At 34.7% G+C, this 20,089-nt stretch overlaps 1 protein-coding gene across 4 annotated transcripts in view; it reads left to right on the top strand.

The window, feature by feature from the left end:
- The window catches only part of LOC308417120 (cytochrome P450 2C29), a gene marked incomplete at both ends in the record, with an annotated part of 338,086 nt that overhangs the window by 31,526 nt on the left and 286,471 nt on the right, over positions 1-20,089 (top strand). For 2 of the 4 annotated variants that reach the window (XM_080912242.1, XM_080912236.1), the window contains 2 exons: positions 1,384-1,560; positions 13,053-13,194. The exons of 1 other annotated variant lie outside the window; for it this stretch is intronic. In XM_080912242.1, the coding sequence (XP_080768368.1) occupies positions 1,384-1,560; positions 13,053-13,194 (319 nt within the window). The remainder of the gene's footprint in view (positions 1-1,383; positions 1,561-13,052; positions 13,195-20,089) is intronic. One more of the 4 variants, XM_080912244.1, reaches the window with a different exon arrangement.

The following is a 20,089-nucleotide window of genomic DNA, read 5'->3' as shown; positions in this document are numbered from 1 at the left end:
ATGGTTGTCCTAGCCTGAATTGGCCTCTCTTGAACTCGAGTTAATAACTATACAATCACTGAGAAACCTGTTAGAGGTAAGATGTATATTTGTATACCAAGCCCTAAGGAGCCCCGTTTTTTTCTGAATATTCACTCGATGCTGAGGCTGGTTTTCAGGAGTTAAATATACCTTCTTGCTGAAAATCAAATCACTCAACAGTTCCCTTCTTTTATCACCAGAAAACTATAAGTGACAATAATTTACATCACACTATATTTGTAACATATCAATGTGGGAACCTTATGATCTTTGACCAATTTGTCAGGAATTTTTCATCCAATATTTTGTTCTATCACATTGCATAACATTATTCCATGCATAGAAAAATACATATTTACTTATACTAAACACCATTTTGATTAATGTCTGAATGTGTAAACCCAAGTTAAACATTGTATATACTTTAGATGTATGATTTCTTCCTGTCTGTCCATTTAAAACATTTCTTTGGCAGACATATAGTGAATATTATTATTTATGTATGTAGTAAATTAGCACAGAGGCTGTTTTGTTATCTTAGCTACTTCCCCAATAATGATACTGAGAGAACAAGATAATTTCCAAATTAAAAGACAAAATCTGGGCATTATTTTCTATTATTCTCTAATCTATTCTGGCGGCCTACCAGAAAAATTCTCAAGAATTTGGACTTAGAATTGGTGTGACACTCTGGACTTTAGATGTATACTGCTTTCATGTCTCTCTAGATCTCTTCCTTATGTTAAATCCTCTCCCTTTCTCTTCCTTATCCCTTGGATGGGAAAGTCCAGTTCTATACTTTCTATAACCTTGCTAATGGTGTTTCTGCTTTTATGGAAAAGTCAGAGAATAAATGGTGATCCTTGTTTACAGAAACCTCACATGGGAGCTTCTTAATGTAAGTACTACAATGCTATGTAACCTCAAAACTAGAGAGTGGATTAAGAAAATCAGCATTTGAATGATAGGATATATTTCCACCCTACACAATACATTATTCCTATAGTCAAAGACTGGAGAGATTTATCAGTGATTAATAGTATGTCCTATCTTCAAAAAGACCTGAGTCTGATCTTCAACACCCATGTCTGGTGGCTCACAACTGCTAACTTCATATGATCTGACATGTTTGGCCTTCTAAGGCAAGCCATACATTTATCACATGGATGCATGTGTATGTGTAGACGAACACACACACACACACACACATACACAGATACACAAACACAGACAATGACACACAGAGATAGACAAACACATATTCACACACACACAAACACACACACACACACACACACACACACACATAACTAAAATTAAAGCAACACATAGTAACAAAATAAATTCTTGGTGTGATTGTAGGTCTGCAATAATTTCCCTTCACTCATTGACTATTGTCCCGGAAGTCATCAGAAAATAGCAAAAAATATTAATTATATAAAAAGTTTCCTGATGGAGAAAATAAAAGAACACCAGAAATCATTGGATGTTACAAACCCTCGTGACTTTATTGATTATTACCTAATTAAACAAAAACAGGTAAAAATTTTTAAAAATATTATTTCATTTTTCAAGCATGTTCTGGTTTGTTGAACTTTGAAATGTTTGTCAGAGATGTTTAAAGTCAATATATTTGAACAACATTTCTGTATATGTTAATTTGAGAATGAACCAAACAGATACTGTTAACAGAAAGGAAATTTGTTAACCAGATAACATTGACTTCATTGTAGTTGAAAAGAAAACAAACCAAATTTTAGGTAAGATAAAAAAAAATCTAAAGTGTAGATGCTACAGTCTTACTCAGTAGGGGGAAGAGAATAATTGCTAGGAAATAAAATGGGAGAGGTAGTTCAGAGAGAGATGGAAGAGTAAAAGTGGGCAGTTAAGATATGGGAAGAGATGGGGAGATGTACAGAGGGTCACCAATTTCAAATTAGACATACAGCTTTGGGATAGAGTGAACTGGAAATAGCCATTAGAAAAACTGAACTGCCAGGGACCCAAGAGATTCTCAAGACCCAATGTCGATATTGTTGTTAATTTTCCCAAACAATTGCTAAAAGCTTTTTGAGAATTTTTTGATGACCAATAATGTAGAAGTTCTGTAATTTGTGGTATAAGAAGATCTGTTCTAAAATAATGTCTTCCATTTGAATAATTCACTCAATAGGGGGATTAATTGGAGGCAGAAACAGCCAAATTACCATGCAGTTGGGTTCTATACAATTCTCATATGCATCATGAACTCTTTTCTAGTAAAATTAACCTTCCTTTTTTAGCTGCCTTTGTCTGTCTCTGTCTGAGTCTCTTTATAATATTTAAAACATACTACTTAACTCTTGAGTAGTTACTTCAACAGTGTGCTATAACCAATTAATATCTTTCATTAAACTTCAAAGTCATTAAGAGTTTATAACTGATATATTCTGATCTGGAATTTATGATTTTGAATTTTATTGCTGACTTATTTCATGATATAGATAGTAGATAGATTCTTTTTTTTCAGAGGCAATCTGTAATCGCTAACAAGGTAAACTTTTTTTGTGCCATTTTCTCTAAAGTATCTACATCAGAATCAGCTAACAAAATGGTATCATTGCATTGGTAAATAATAGCTTTATAAAATTGCCAAGTAAATATTTCTAGTGCTTGTGGCATGAAGTAATGAAATAAGGTTGAACTATTTAACATTCCCTGTAGAATAATTTTCTATTGATATTCTTTTAATGATCAAGCCTTATTTATTTGTAAACACTACAAAGGCATTTTTCATTATTTTGATCTTGTAAGAAAATAGTAAGAAAGTAGTATTTAAAATCAATTATTATCATAGGCCTTGCCTATGGAATAAAGAAGGTAGGTTCTTCAGGCAGTAATGAACCTATTTGTTTAAACCTGGTAACAGACTCTGTTTCAAAATAATTTTTGACAAATATAAGGAAATTACATAGGTTAGTAGGCTGGTTCTGCTATATGTTGAACTCTTGTACAGGCTGTTCAAGTGTGTACAGTTATTCTTAGTTAATGACCAATGCTCTACCCACATAAATTTTCTAGTCAACCATTTTATGGATAGGAACCTATTGGACCTCCTCTTATACAATTGAAAACTCAGTCCCTGCAGTGTTCTTTTTGGATAAACTGCAAAGTCTATAGTTGCTCTGGATGGTATTATTTTCTATATTTCCCAAGAAGTATGTTCCATTTCACTCTTTATTTTTAAAGAAAATATTTCATATTGAGGGGATATTAATGTGAGTCCCCAACCACTGTCCCAATAAATTTATGCCTAGGTCAAGCACATAAGGCCTTAACCCTCCTATTTGACCTGGTTGCACACATGTAAAGCATCACAAGTTTGTTTTATGAGAGATCAGTTTTCATTATCTAGAAATTTTCTGAAGTGACAATTTTTAAATCTAAGTATTTTAGTTAGGGTTTTCATGCTGTTAACAAACACCATGACCGAGGCAAGTTTTATAAATAGCAATATTTGATTGAGGCTGGCTTACAGGTTCAGAGGTGCAGTCCATTATCATCAAAACAAAAGCATGGAAGCATCCAGGCAGGCATGGTACAGGAGAAGCTGAGAGTTTTACATCTTCATTTAAAGGAAACCAGGAACACACTGAGTATCCTCAGGTAGCTAGGAGGAGTGTCTCAATGCCCACCCAAAGAATGACACACTTCCTCCAACAAAGCCACACCTTCTAATAGTGCCACTCCCTGGGCCAAGCATTTGCAAACCATCACACCAAGGCTTTTGTAAAATTATAGTTACATTAGTTTTTGTATACACCACATATTCTAATGCAGTATCATTCACTTGCAACTTTAATTTTGGACTCTGATGATTAACTATTGTTGGCAAGAATATTTGTTTTACTATAATTCCAAACTTCTGACCTTTCAACTGGAACATTATCATTGAAATATGGAAACAGTAACAGCCACACAATCCCATCACCTGTGCGAATTTGCACACTTTTATGTATTTATTTCTTTTTCACACTCCAGATTTTACCTCCCTTCCACTTCACCCATTCACTGTTCCACATTCTAACTTCCTCCCCTCATATCCATGAGGATGTCTGCACCACTTCACCCCCACCCCATCCCATGTTCTCTGACTGAACTCAGAATGAGCAGTCCTCTGCTGTATATGTGTTTAGTCCTCATATTAACCTGTTAGGTGATCCAGTGTCTGAGAGACCTCAGGGTCCAGAATGGTATATTTTAGAAGCCATATCATTTGTATTCTTTTTCCTATCTGTCCTTGGGCACTGCCCATGAATTTCATGGTATAATACATTTCCTACATTCTGAATTTTCAGTATTGAATGTTAAGTTATTCAACAACACCTGTCTTCATTCAGGTTAGACATGCTTTTATTTACTCCTGGGATTAATCTTTGTAAAAATAAAAAACATTTGTGAGGCCTTCTCCTGAACCTTGTATAATATTTATAAACAAAGTGGAATTTTTTTTGGTTTATCAAATTTGTTCCAAGCTCTTATACCTTCTAAACGACATAGTTCTGTGATTCTGCCTTCACACTTAACTTGTTATTGTATATTAGCATAATGACCATCAGTTATAACCTGATACCTCACTATATTAATAAATCCACTTGATCTATTGTGTTATTCCAAATTCTAGGTTTTCCTCTTAACCATGACAACCACTGAAATTCAGGGCCAGCATCTAGTATTGCTGTTACCAATCCCCTAGAGTCTTGAGGAATAATTCTACCTTGAACAGCCAAATTATTTAGAGTTTGATTCACATAGGGTGTGTGCACACCATATGACATCATTGCCTCTTTAAAATGCCTTAATTCTGTCTGTTATAAGAAAAGTCATCATATTCTTTCATAACCTTGTCGAGGATTCCCATTAGCAGGCACATGTTTCAGAACTACTTGCAATGCTATTGGAGATTTAGTGGCCTAAAATGCTGCGGATCACTGCTGATCATCCTGATGGTTTACAATGTCTTTGATTTGATAACATTTTCACATAGTTTCTTCTTCTTTCACTATCCGTAGGAAATATCTTATCTCTGGTCCAGTCTCTGGGAACACACCTATTTGTTGGTCTTTTTTTTTTTAATTTATTTTCAAAAACAAAGATAAAAGCAAAAAAAATTTTACAGTTTTGCATAAATGTATACAAATATATTTTTTGCAGTGCTTGGATATTTTTTTCTTTTTATTTCAGGTTTGATACTCTGTATTAAGGTCTTACTAGTTACAATGAGCAGAAAGTACATGTAAAAATGAATTTAACCTGGAATTAGTCAACATTTTCTTGGTGTGTAAGGATTGAGCATAATGTGTTTTGTTTGGTTTTTTGTTTGTTTGTTTGTTTTATTTTCTTTTTTTCTTGAACTTCACACAATCTGTGAGTTGATTCTGGAGCAGTCAGAGCCTCTTGGGTTAGCATTCCACTATCAGTGACTTCAAATTATGTTTGTTCTTTGGTGACTGGGTTATCTCACTCAGGATGATATTCTCTAGATACAACCATTTTCTTAAGAATTTAGTTAAGTTATTGTTTATGATAGCTGAGTACTACTCCATTGTGTAAATGTACCACAATTTTTGTATCTATTCATCTACTAAAGGATACCTGGGTTCTTTCCAGCTTCTGTCTATTATAAATAGAGCTACTATGAACATTGTGGTACATGCATCTTTGTGGTATATTGGAGTGACATGGGGTATATGCCCAGAAATGCAATAGATGGATCTTTTTTTAAACAACTTTATTTTACAAAACAAAGATAAATGTACAGATTTTAAATATTTTTTGCTTAAAATTATACATTTTTGTCAGTACTTTTTTTAGATTTTAACATAATTTTTACATAAAACTATATGAATATATTTTTTAGTCAGTACTTGATTTTTTTCAAGGTTGATAGTATGACTTGAAAATTTAATAGCTACAATGAGCTAAAGTAAAACAAAATGTAACATGGAAATAGTTAAAGTTTTCTTGTTTTGTAAATATTTTTTTGTTTTGTTTTGTTTTCTTTATTTCTTGGACTTCATACAGTCTGTGAGTTGTTTCTGGGGGAGTGCAAGCCTCTGGGATTAGCATCCCATTATCAGTGACTGAATAATATGTCTGTTCTTTTGTGACTGGGTTATGTCACTCAGGATGATATTCTCTAGATGCAGCCATTTTCTTAAGAATTTGGTTAAGTCATTGTTTCTGGTGGCTGAGTAGTATTCCATTGTGTATATGTACCACAATTTTTGTATCCATTCATCTTCTGAAGGACATCTGGGTTCCTTCCAGCTTCTGGCTATTGTAAATAGAGCTGCTATGAACATTGTGGTGCATATATCTTTGTTGTGTATTAAGGTGTCACTGGGATATATGGCCAGAAGTGGAATAGGTGGGTCTTCAGGTAGTACTATATCCAATTTTCTGAGGTATCGCCAGACAGATTTCCAGAGTGGTTGTATAACTTGCAACCCCAGCAATAGTGGTGAAGTGTTCCTCTTCCTCCCCAGCCTCGCCAGCATCTGCTGTCATATGAGGTTTGGATCTTGGCCAATCTGACTGGTGTGAGGTGGAATCTCACAATTGTTTTGATTTGCATTTCCCTGATGGCTAAGGATGTCAAGCACTTCCTCAGATGTTTCTCGGCCATTTGGTGTTCCTAAACTGAGAACGTTTTGCTTAGCTCTATACCCCATTTTGTAATAGGGTTATTTGATTTTCTGGTGTCTAGCTTTTTGAGTTCTTTGTTTACCTTGGATATTAGGCCTCTATCTGATGTGGAGTTGGGAAAGATCTTTTCCCATTCTGTTGGTTGCCGTTTTTTTTTTCTGGCAATGTCCTTCACCTTACTGAAACTTTGCAATCTCATTAAGTCCCATTTGTTAATATTTGACCTTAGAGCTTGAGCCATTGTTGTTTTGTTCAGAAAAATTTCTCCTGTACCTATATGTTCTAAAGCTTTACCTAATTTCTCATCTAATAGTTTCAGTGTATCTGGTTTAATGTGGAGATCTTTGATGCACTTACACTTGAGCTTTGTACAAAGAGATAAGAAAGGGTCTATTTTCATTCTTTTGCATGCTGAGTGCCAGTTGGACCAGCACCATTTGTCGAATAGGCTGTCTTTTTTCCATTGAATGTTTACAGCTCCTTTGTCGAACATCAGGTGACCATATACATGAGGGCTCATTTCTGGATCTTCTATTCTATTCCATTGATCCACATGCCAATTTCTGTACCAGTACCATGCATTTTCAGCACAATTGCTTTGTAATATAGCTTGAGGTCAGGGATAGTGATTCCCTCAGATGTTTTCTTGTTATTGAGAATGGATTTCACTATTCTGTGTCTTTTGTTGTTCCATATGAAATTGCACATTGATCTTTCGAATTCCATGAAGAACTGTGATGGAATTTTGATGGAGATTGCATTGAATCTGCAGTTTGCTATTGGTAGGTTGGCCATTTTTAAAATGTTCATATTTGCAAATCCATGAGCAAGGGAGATCTTTCCATTTTCTGAGATCCTCCTCAATTGGCTTCTTTAGAGTTTTGAAGTTCTTGTCGTACAGGTCCTTCCCTTGATTAGTTAGAGTCACACCAATGTATTTCATAGTTTTTGTGACGATTGTGAAAAGTACCTTTTCCCTAATTTCTTTCTCCACATGTTTGTCCTTTGAGTATAAAGAGGCTACTGATTTGTTTGAGTTAATTTTATATCCAGCCACCTTGCTGAACTTGTTTATCAGCTGTAGGAGTTGTCTGATTGAATTTTTGTGGTCACTTAAGTACACTATCTTGTCATAGGCAAAGAGTGATGTTTTTATCTATTCCTTTCCTATTTGTATCCTTTTGATCTCCTTTTGCTGTCTAATTGTTCCAGCCAGGAATTCCAGTACTATGTTGAATAGGTAGGGGGAGAGTGGGCAGCCTTGTTGAGTCCCTGATTTTAGTGGGATTGCTTCAAGTTTCCCACCATTAAGTTTGATGTTGGATGTTGGTTTGCTGTATATTTCTTTTATTATGATTAAATATGAACTTTGGATTCCAGTTCTTTCCAGGACTTTTAACATGAAGGTGTGTTGGATTTTGTTAAATGCTTTCTCAGCATCTAGTGAGATGACCATGTGGTTTTGTTCTTTGAGTTTGTTTATATTGTGGATTACATTGATGGATTTCCTTATATTAAGCCACCCCTGCATCCCAGGGATTAAGCCTACTTGGTCATGATGAATGATCGTTTTTATGTGTTCTTGGATTCAGTTTGCAAGTATTTTGTTGAGTATTTTTACATAAATGTTCATAAGAGAGATTGGAATGAAGTTCTCTTTCAATGTAGGGTCTTTGCGTGATTTTGGTTCTAGGGTTATTGTAGCCTCAAAAAATGAGTTAGGTAGTATTCCATCTGATTCTATCATCTAGAATAATTTGGAGCATATTGGTGTTATGTCCGCAATAAATGTCTAATAAAATTCTGCACTGAACCCGTCTGCACCTGGACTGTTTATGGTTGGGAGCCTTTTGATGTCTTCTTCTATTTCTTTAGGTGTTATAAATTTATTTAGATGGTTTACTTGGTCCTGGTTTAACTTTGGGATCTTGTATCTGTCTAGGAGTTCGTCCATTTCCTCCAGATTTACCAATTTTGTGGAGTATAAGTATTTGTAGTAGGATCTGCTGATTTCTTCAATTTCCTCAGTTTCAGTTGTTATGTCTCCACTTTCCTTTCTGATTTTGTTAATTTGTATACTCTCTCTTTGCCCTCTAGTTACTGTGGCTAAGGGTTTATCAATCTTGTTGATTTTCTCAAAGAACCAACTCTTGGTTTTGTTGAATTTTTCAGTGGTTCTTTTTGTTTCTATTTGGTCTATTTCTGCCCTAATTTTGATTATTTCTTGCTGTCTACTCTTCAATTCCTTTGTCTCTTTGGTTCTGTTTTCCTCTAGTTCTTTGAGTTCTTTGAGTGTTTTTCTTGCTTCCTCTTAATAAGCTTCTGAATCTTTTTGCTTTTCCTCCCGTTCTTGTTTAAGTATCTCTATCAGCATCTTGATGTACGGTTTCAGGTCTGCATCTTCTTTTTCTGGAGTGTTTGTCATTCCTATGTTTACTGTTGTGGAAGAGCTAGGTTCTGGAGTTGCCAAGTTGTCTTGGTTTCCTTGGGATATACTCTTTCGCTTTACTCTTGCCATTTTGTTCTCAGTGATATGTTCACACCTTTCCCTTGTATCTGGTCTGTGCCCTTTGTTCTTCACTGGTCTAGGTGGCAGATGGGTCGCGCCCTGTTCTGCGCACTGAAGTTGCTGCCGGGTTTAAACAGAAGTTCCAAAGTTCTGTTCCTGGTCCCTGGATCAGGCAGGGCTGAGGGTGCGCTTACAGTGCACACTCCGCAAGAGATCCCTCTGCTCCCTGGCTGCCCCGGTATCCCATTCACCAGTCTTTAAAGCTTTAAATGCTGCTGATCCATGTGGTGGATGGGCCGCACCCTGTTCTGAACGAAAAGCCTGATCTTCAGGTAGTACTATATCCAATTTTCTGAGGAATCTCCAGTCTGATTTCCAGAGTGGTTGTAACAGGTTACAACCCCATCAACAGTGGAGAAGTGTTTCTCTTTCGCCACATCCTTGCCAGAATCTGTTGTCATCTGTGTTTTGGATCTTGGCCAGTCTGACTGGTGTGAGGTAGAATCTCAGGGTTGTTTTGATTTGCATTTCTCTGATGGCTAAAGATGTCAAGCACTTCATAGATGTTTCTCAGCCATTCGATATTCCTCAATTGAGAATGTTTTGTTTAGCTCTGTACCCCATTTTTAATAGGGTTGTTTAATTCTCAGGTGTCTAGCTTTTTGGGTTCTTTGTATACTTTGGTTATTAAGCATCTATCTCATGTGGAGTTGGTAAAGATCTTTTCCCATTCTGCTGGCTGCCATTTTGTTTTCTTGACAATGTCCTTAGCCTTACAGAAACTTTGCAATCTCATTAAGTCCCATTTGTTAATCTTTGACCTTATAGCTTGATCCATTGGTGTATTATTCAAACAATTTTCTCCTGTGCCTATGTGTTCTAAGGTTTTCCCTACATTCTCATCTAATAGTTTCAGTGTATCTGGTTTAATGTGGAGATCTTTGATGCACTTACACTTGAGCTTTGTACAAGGAGATAAGAAAGGGTCTATTTTCATTCTTCTGCATGCTGAGTACCAGTTTGACCAACACCATTCTTTGAACAGGGTGTCCTTTTTCCATTGAATGTTTACAGCTCCTTTGTCAAAAATCAGGTAAGCACATACGTGAGGTCTCATTTCTGAATCTTCTATTCTATTCCATTGATCCAAGTGCCTATTTCTGTACCAGTACCATGTGGCTTTTAGCACAATTGCCTTATAATATAGCTCGAGGTCATGGATGGTGATTCCCTCAGAAATTTTCTTGTTGTTGAGGATGGATTTTGCTATTCTAGGTCTTTTGTTATTCCAGATGAAATTGCACGTTGATCTTTCCAACTCAATGAAGAACTGGGTTGGAGTATTGATGGGGCTTGCATTGAATCTGTCGATTGCTTTTGGAAGAATGGCCATTTTTAAAATGTTGATCCTTCCAATCCATGAGTATGGGAGATTTTTCCATTTTCGGAGATCTCCCTCAATTTCCTTCTTTGTTCCCTATCCTGTCTATTTCCTACTGTGCTTTTTTCTAGTAACTCATTCTTTTGTCTGATTCCACCCACATCTTTCCAGATGTTTAGTCATTGTTTTAAAGATAAATAGCCCCAAATGAAGCTAAGGAGAAAACAAAAACTGCTGCAAAAACTATGTGAGGCTTCTCCCAACAAATGCATCAGCAAATACCCTGTTTCTTTTTAGATTATTTTCTGCTGAAAAATGTTATATTTAGATTGACTTTTGTCTAATGTTTCTTCTGAAATAACTACTTACATTAGGTTGTTGTTTTTTTCTTTCTAGATTGCATGTGCTTTTCTACATATTTCATAAAGTATTTTTGATGAATTTCAGTAAATTGTATCCTTCCTTATTGGATTGTCCTAATTTGTTTTTTTAATTTAATTGTTCAGATTAAAATTTCTAGCATTATGCAAACAAATTGAAAGCATATGTTCTTAGATTTTATTTTCATACTAAATGTAGATTAAGTTATGGGTCTTCTGCAACAGAGTATACTGTTGATTTTCACTTTTTAAAGATGCTCTTTCTCATATCAAACACATTCCCTTCTATCTACATATTCTAAGTATGTATGACATAAATTCTGTATTAACAATATGCAACTGGTTTTCTGTGTCAAATAGAAAGATTATTTGATCTTGTTTCATCTGTTCTAATAATGTGTTATATCATTATGGCTGATTTTTGTTTTAAGTTAGCATTGAATTTGGATGTCATTCCTATTTGACCATAGTTCGTAACTCTTAAAGTACTTAATATTGTTCAGCTTACATATATTTTTGTTATTCTTTCATATAATTTCTCACCTAATTTTTGGGTTTTATGATTGAAAGTTTAAATTCAACACAATTATGTGTAAATGGTTTACCAGGGAAGCACAGATGATATTACAGTGAGATTTAATGCTACCAAAGTCTTTCTGGCAGTTTTTCAAAGAAAAAAAACCTACTTGCAATAATGTAATGGGATAGATACTAATATACTATTGATGGAAATATGAGTTGTTACCAGAATTGTGGAGAACACTGTCAGAGTTCCCCTCTATCTTTATGTCTATTACAGGACAAATGTACTTCACTACTGAGCACCTATTCAAAGAACATCAGCATATGGAAAACACACCTCCAGATTCATGTGTTTTTCTTACTGTGGTTCTCACAGTAGTTGAGATCATCAACCTAGAACTAAACAAGATGGGATCTTTAACAAATGTGCTGTGGACACACAATAATATATTACTTTCTAAAAATAAGAGAAAATCTAGTTATTAATTTACTAAGAAAGAATGGATGTATTTAACTTTATAGCAAAGAATCTTATTGCAGATATGACTTAGTTTAGCAGAGAAGCCCCAGGGAGTTAGAGTCTTGTACCTTACGCTGCTCTTCTCTATACTAAAACAATAAGTAATTTTATGGATGAATTTGCGTATCCAAAGATCAGACATAGAACCCATTTTTCTTCATTTTAATTTGATAAGAAAAAAATAGATAATGAATCAAATGTTTTGTTTAGGTGATTGTTTTGCCATAAAACAACAAGTACACATATACTTAAATGCAGATAAAAAAACCAAAGGAAAAGTCATGCTAGTAAGTATTCAGGGTTAAATTGAAAATTATATATAACCCAGAAATTCTCCCTTTGGAGAATTCAAACTAATAGAAGTTCTTTGCTTATTTTAATGCTCTTTCATTCAAATCTGACCTATTATTTTTCTATTGAAATTGTTTCTCAATCTGTTTCTTCAAAATTATATCTTATGCCAAATTTGCCCAATTGTATCAGTTTTACAAGTCAGAGCTTCATTTATTATTCTATGTGTCTTCATTACAACTGGCAAAATTTTGAACATGTAATGAGAAATCCACAGATATTTGCGACTGTTTTGCTTCAATCCTGTCTCATTACATTGCCAACTTATGTTTATCAAGTTCCCAAGATGAAAGCTTTCTAATAGAGGGGAAAAATATAAGAATTTTGACTATATTCTCTGGAGTAATATGTTTATTTTTCTTCTACATACTAGGATCTTTGTTACAAACACCATAAAACTTTAAAAAGTTGTACAACGTTTTTTAAAAGTAACCGTGTAAAATAATAATTATGTCATTGTGAATACTATACCCAAAGTCTATTCAACTCAGTGAATTTCTATACAGTTATAACAGATATTTGAAATTGAAACTATGTATTTTCTCCTTAAATTTTATAATTTCAATATCAAATATTTAACTGTACAACTTGTACAAATATAGACATGTAAAACTGTAGATTCATTTTCATAAGGTGTGTTGGTAAATAATTAATTAGATTTCTGCATCAAATTATTTATAGGCAAACTATATTGAACAATCAGAAGTTTCATTTGAAAATCTGGCAATCACCATCCTTGATCTACTCAGTGCAGGGACAGAGACAACGAGCACAACACTGAAATATGCTCTCCTGCTCCTCCTGAAAAACCCACATGTCACAGGTAAGGGAAAAGGTGGTGGACCAAAGTGATCATGTTAGATGCTGGAAAGATGGTATCAGTGTCCTGAATATTGTTGAATCAGACCAAGTTCTTCATATTCTGTGCTACTGACTGTAATGAACAGCAGGACATATAAATGGACTCTGGCTGTAGGAAAAACAATCAAATGCTGGTCAGTGTCTGGATTCCCTGGGAGAAATACTGGGGCCTACATATATATCCTTGTGGATACATATCCTTTCTTTTGATTTTTAATTTATTTTATAATTTATTCTCCAAGTTTTATCCCCCCCAGTCCACACTCCAACTTTCCATATTCCATGAAACCTCTTTGCTCCGATCCCTGTCATCATTAGGATGTCCCCACTTCTCAATCACCCTACCAGTTCATTAAACTCCCTGAAGCATCTAGTCTCTTGAGTGTTAGGTGAATCTTCTCTGAACCCAGACCTGGTAGTTCTCTGCTGTATATGTGTTGGGGTCCTCACATCAGCTGGTGTATGGTGCCTGGTTAGTTATCCGGTGTCTGAGAGATCTCAGGGGTCCAGGTTAAACTGAGACTGCTGGTCCTTCTACAATGTTATCCCACTCCTCAGCTTCTTCCAGATTTTCTGTAGTCAAACCACAGAGTTCAGCAGCTTCTGTTCATTGCTTTGGGGCAAATATCTGTATCTGTTTATTTCAGCTGCTCTTTGTGTTTTTCAGTGGGCAGTGAAAATAGGTCTCTCTTCATGAGTGCTCCATAGCTTCAGTAGTGTTGTTAGGCCTTGGGGCCTCCCCTTGTGCTGGATCCTCATTTGGGCCTATCAATGGACCCTCTTTTCTTCAGGCTCTTCTCCATTTCCATTTCTTCAGTTTCTTCAGGCAAGAACAGTTATGAGTCAAGTTTTGTCTGTAGAATGACAACTGAGTCCCTCACTTGATGTTCTGTCTTTCTGCTGGAGGTGGGCTATACATGTTCTCCATCCCCACTGTAGGCATTTAATTTAGGGTCTTCACCTTTGAATCATGATAGTCTCTCACTTACCAGGTCTCTGGTACATTCTGGATGATTTCCCCAACCTCCTACCTCCTGGGTTCACCTGTTTCCATTGTTTCTGATAGTGCCCAGGTCTTAATTTCTTGTTCCTCAGCAAATCAAAATCATGTTTCCCTCTACCCTGCCCCATTCCCTCAAAGGTCATCATGTCCTTCTTCCCTTACGTTTTTTTTCTTCACCCTCACAATTGAAACTGAGGCCCTTAATCTTATTGACATTTTGGTGCTCTGTGGACTGTATCTTGGATATTCTGTACCTTTTGTTGATAATATCCACTTATTTGTGAGTACATAGCATGCATGCCATTTTAGAATTAGAAGATACATATCCTTTCATTCTAAAATGTTTCCTAAAAAGTGTGTAGATTCGTCAAAATCTTATGGTCTCCTGTCCTTATTTTAAGAAATCTAACATTAGGGTGGAAAAATATTACTTCACTGAAAGATAAGCTGAAGCCTAGAATTTGATATTACTGAGATAATGTACATACTAGATTATCTAGTAATATGTTCTTCTTCATGCAGAGTATTTAGATAATTATATCACACTATAAGTCTATTTCCTTAATCTTCTCTTGTACAATGATTTTTTTCAACTCTACCAATGTTTTCATTTACAATGTATTTTAAAACAGATCCAGTTGTTCATCATAAATGAAATCCACTTTCACTCCCGTGCCCAGTATTTTCTTTAGAAAATTACAAATGTGATCTAAATTCATATATTTAATATGTGATAAAAGTAAGGCTTCTCAAATTTACTAAAGCAAAATATGATGTTCCAGAAAAGAGAAAAGCAGAGATTTAAGCATAAATGTTAAATGAAAGCACATGCATTAGTAAAACCAAGTAATGGATGTATATCTATAGACATGTAAAGACTACTGCTGTTCAACAGTAATAAAAGTTTAAGTAGAGATCAGCATTATAATAGCATGCTCATCTTACTGACACTTCCTTCCTGTTCTCATTCACCAGAGGACTTACAATTCAGATAAACTGAATTTTTGTCATTTTTATTGGATATTCTATGAACTCACATTTCAAATGTTATCCCTGTTCCCACCCTCTTGCTTCCATAAAGATGCTCCAATTCCCAATCACCCTCTCCCACCTCATCGCCTTGTCATTCCCCTACACTGGAAAAATGAACATTCACAATCTGTTTTTCCATTTTTGAAAATTATTTTTTTTCTCATATACTGGATCATGATTAGAGTTTTTCCTCCTTCTACTATTTATTATTTCTTTTTGTCTCCCTCAACATTCATATGTACTTTCTTTCTGCCTCTCATTAGAAAACAAACAGGCTTGTGAAGAACAATAATAATAAAGTAAAAATATACTAAAATAAAATGTAATAAGATTCAATGAAAAGTAACATCACAACTGGCAAAAACAAACAATGGTAAAGAGCCCAACAGAAGGCTCAAGAAGCAAGGACCCATTCATTTTCATAACAATGATACCCATAAAAACACTAAACTTTAATCCATAATATATATCCAAAGGACTTCTTAGAGACCTGTGCATACTGTTTCACTGTCTGAGTTTATATGTCTTTTGGCTATATTGATTTCATACAGCCTTTTTTTTTGTGTGTGTGTTCTCAGTTCCGGCTCTTACATTGATTGTTTGGAGATTCCCCTGGGAATTCTTTGGCTACTAACTCAGTAAAATGTGCTGTACCCCTGGACCTGAAAGTTTCATTTGGTGGCATGAGATATACAGTCTGGTTTATGAATCCCCATTACTTGGAGATTCTATTTAAGTCATCTTACTAGATGTTTTATGTATATTAAAGAAGTTTCTACTGTAACTCAATTCCATACTAAACTTTAAATGCCCCCTAAATTTTGCTGTTTCTTTCTGTATTCCTTCCCTCATCCCTCTATCCCCTCCCTACTTGTAACCTAATTTTCTTTTCATAACCCATCTATAACTGTCTATATAGTCCGTTTCTCTCTAATCCTTTGATTTCTCCATAATCTCTGTAGTTCTACAGGTTTTAGCTTAGTTCTCATTTATTTGAAAGCTAATAACCAAATATAAGAAAATAACAGTATATTTGCATTTCTGGGTCTGGATTACATGGTGATACTTTTCTAGTTTCACTAATTCACCATTCAAACTATTTCATGATTTCACTCTCTTTTTAATAGGTAAGTATTACTTTAATGTGTAATTTTTTCACTTTATAAAATCTTTACTCAGTTTAGGAAATTCTACTTTGTTTCTAAATTATGACTCTTATTAATAAGGTACTAATGAACATGTTTGTGCATGTGTATCTCTGTAGGATGAAGCACACATAATATGTATGCAAAAGAGTAGTACAGCTGGATCTTTAAGTGGGCAGACTCTCACCTCCCTTAACTTTCTAAAGTATAGTCAAAATGGTATTCATAGTGCATGGTCATGTCTGCATTTCCAGTGGCAATGAATAAGTTTTTCCCTTGATCCAATCTTCAAAACCATGAGGTGTCATGTTTTCCTTATTGATCTTCAAACTTTTTTCTGTTGTAGATGAAATCTTAATGTAGTTTTGATTTGCATTTCCCTGATGGATTTTGCAAATTCATTTAACTGCTTCTCTGACATTTGAGTTTCCTCCTTTGAGAATTTTCTGCTTAGGTCTGTCCCCCATTTATTATTGGGAGATTTGTTTGCTTGGTATGTTGCTTTTCAACTATAAAATTATTGGGTGATATGTTGTTGGTAAAGACCCTTTTCCATTATGTAACTACTATTTTATTATAATGTTGGTGTCTTTTGCCATTCAGAAGCTTTTCATTTTTATGAGGTTCCAACATTTTACTATTTATGAAATGAGAAGGAGAAATGTGTGTCTGTGTGCACATAAGTTTGGCATAAATTTCTTCAGATATGTCCATATAGATTATGTAGATTTTACTGCAACTTAATTTCTCATTATCTGAAAATCATAAATGCTGTGCATATGTGGGAAAATAACAAGCAGTCATTTTAAATAGATAGATTTGTTTCAGAAGCAACCAATTAAAAGTTGAACATTATTATCACTAGTTTGTGGGAATACAAAAGATCCTTCAAATAGTGTATATATAGTGCATGTATATTTATACATGAATGTCCATTAGAATGTGATCTTAAAAGAATGAATTTGGATACAAATTTAATATCTGAGATTATTTTGAGGTTTCAGAAATAAGATAGATGAGAAATGTTTAGAGTTAAAAGTTTGTTTCACATTAGAAATATGTACTCAATATCCTGTTGTAAGTTTGTGTAACAATCAGTTTTTTAATATTTTTATCATGATTTTCTTGAATATTTGTAACTTGTGACTATGAGGTATATTTTGTCCTAAAAGAAAAAAAATGTCTCTAAGGGTATGAAATAAAGTTGAGAGAAGATATGTCAGTAAAGCTTGTCCTTGTTTCAATCATTCTTTCTCTGTGTGTGAATGTATGATTTCCCTGAAAGCTACAGACTGTAGGTATCTGGATCCATGGACATCAGTTGCTGACAACACTGACCCTTCATCTGCCACCTCTCTCAGTTTACCCTGTGGTGTCAAAGCTGATGTTTACAAGACAGAGACAGAGAGACAAAGTGATAGAGACAGAGAGAGAAGACAGGAAACAGAGGCAGACAGAGAGACACACAGAGAGACAGAGAGAGACAGAGAGACAGAGAGAGACAGAGAGACAGACACACACAGAGAGACAGAGAGAGACAGACAGAGAGAGACAGAGAGAGAGAGAGAGAGAGAGAGAGTGAGAGAGAGAGAGAGAGAGAGAGAGAGAGAGAGAGAGAGAGGTCAACACCCTTCACTTTAAGTAGCTTGTGTGGTTCAGGCACCATCAAGATCACTCAGCAGGCCTGATGAGTTAGATTTCAGGACACTTATTTTTCTAGTTCCAGAGGAAGATTAAATGTCACTTGTCCCAAATCAAAAAGCAGTAAGAGAAGCGCTTTTAAACCATTAGAATCTGATATCAGAACCTGAAATGATTCAAACCAAAAAGAATTAAGAGAGAGACAGAAAGACAGACAGAGATGGAGTCCAAACTCATATTTGACAGCTTGGGACAATGGGTATGTTCTAAGCATAGGAGTGGGGAGAAAACAAAACCTAACACTAATGACTTTAACCAAGAACTAAAATATACTGACTATACTGTTTTATTTGATATTTCAATTACTTATGATTTCTTTGTTGTTATGGCTACAAAATAATGGGTATGTGCTTCTCTGCCAAAATATCTATGTAGAAGGATAGTGATTTAATCCAGAACACATTTTTTTTCTATAAAATGTAAGTATATATATATATATATATATATATATATATATATATATATATATATATATATATATATGAAATTTATATTTGTAATTTTTCTTTGATATCTCAAAGTAAATTTTAATTTAAAAGGGAATAGTGCCTCAAAGTTCTCTGAAATACAATCTCTATAAAAAATTTAGAACATTACACACATAGTGGCTCCAAATAGTACATTAATGTCAACTGATTTCATAGGACCCATCACACACATTATTACAGTTTATCCTCATGATGAATGAACTATTATCTGCATCCTACATTAAAGGAAATCGGGTAGCTCTGATGAGGTCATTTAGCATATAGCAGAGACGTTATTTAATCTTTGGCAGTGTGATGTTGGGGCTCATGTTTCAAGACATTAGGAAGCATATTTTTAGATTATAAAACCCTAAAATAAATTTTTTACTTTTAAATAAGAGGAAATTAACCTTAAAAGATACACAGTACTACAAGTGTCATATCAAGTGATCTTTGCCGAGAGGGTCATGGCTCTGGTTTGTGGACCTAACCAAGGTAATGCAAATTTTCTCAAGTTCTTGGTGCTAAACAAAGAGTGTGTTCTAGCCTGCTCCACCACATGACTGCCCATTTCATCCCCGTGTGCAACACAACAAATAAAGTCTGAATCTCTTTATGAATAAAAAATGAGGTTAAAACATTGAAAGGTGATTTTTTTGCTATGCATTAGTTATTAATAATGAGAATAAATGTATGGCTAGTGCATTTAAGAGATACAACAAAAAACAATGTAACAGTGTAACCCATTGATTCCAAATGTACACATTTTTGACACAGCTTTCCTCTAACATATTAAGTAATCAAAATACTTCACTGTAGCCATTATCCATAAGACAACCCCCAAGGTCCTTTCTCTCGGTATATTCAGCCTTTCAGAGGTTTGTCTGTGGCCTCTGTCTGAAGTATCTCCATTCCATAGAGTCTTTATTTTGTCTTTTTTAACAACTTTATTTGTAAAAAACAGAAATAAATGTACATATTTTTCAAAGCATTTTGGAATAAATCTATATGAATATATTTTGGTTTGTACTTGCTTTTTTAAAGGTTTGATTGTATGCATTGAAATCATACTAGTTACAATTAGCATAAAGTACACTTAAAATAAACTATTACATGGAAATAGTTGAAGTTTTCTTGGTGTGTAAAGATTAAACATAATAGTTTTAAATAGCAAGAATTGACACAAGCGTCTATTCTTACCTTTGAATTATTAATGATTTAAGGTCTTAATGTACCACACTCTGAGAGAGTGCTATACACATTTTTTCTAAGAAGGACTGAGAATTCCACTTTTTGACCTTTCTTTTTTTGAGGGCTTCACATGGTATGTGAGTTGTTTCTTGGGTATTTGGATCATTCTAGGGCTAGTGTCCAATCATCAGAGACTGCATATTATGTCTGTTCTTTTGTGACTGGGTTACCTCATTCAGAATGATATTCTCTAGATGAATGCATTTTTAAGGAATTTCATAAATGTATTGTTTCTAATAGCTGAGTAGTACCCCAATG

The sequence above is a fragment of the Micromys minutus genome, assembly GCF_963924665.1.
Source record: "Micromys minutus genome assembly, chromosome: 2".
NCBI lineage: Eukaryota > Metazoa > Chordata > Mammalia > Rodentia > Muridae > Micromys > Micromys minutus.
The sequence above is the reverse complement of the archived record's forward strand: the minus strand, read 5'-3'. Positions and strand labels throughout refer to the sequence as shown.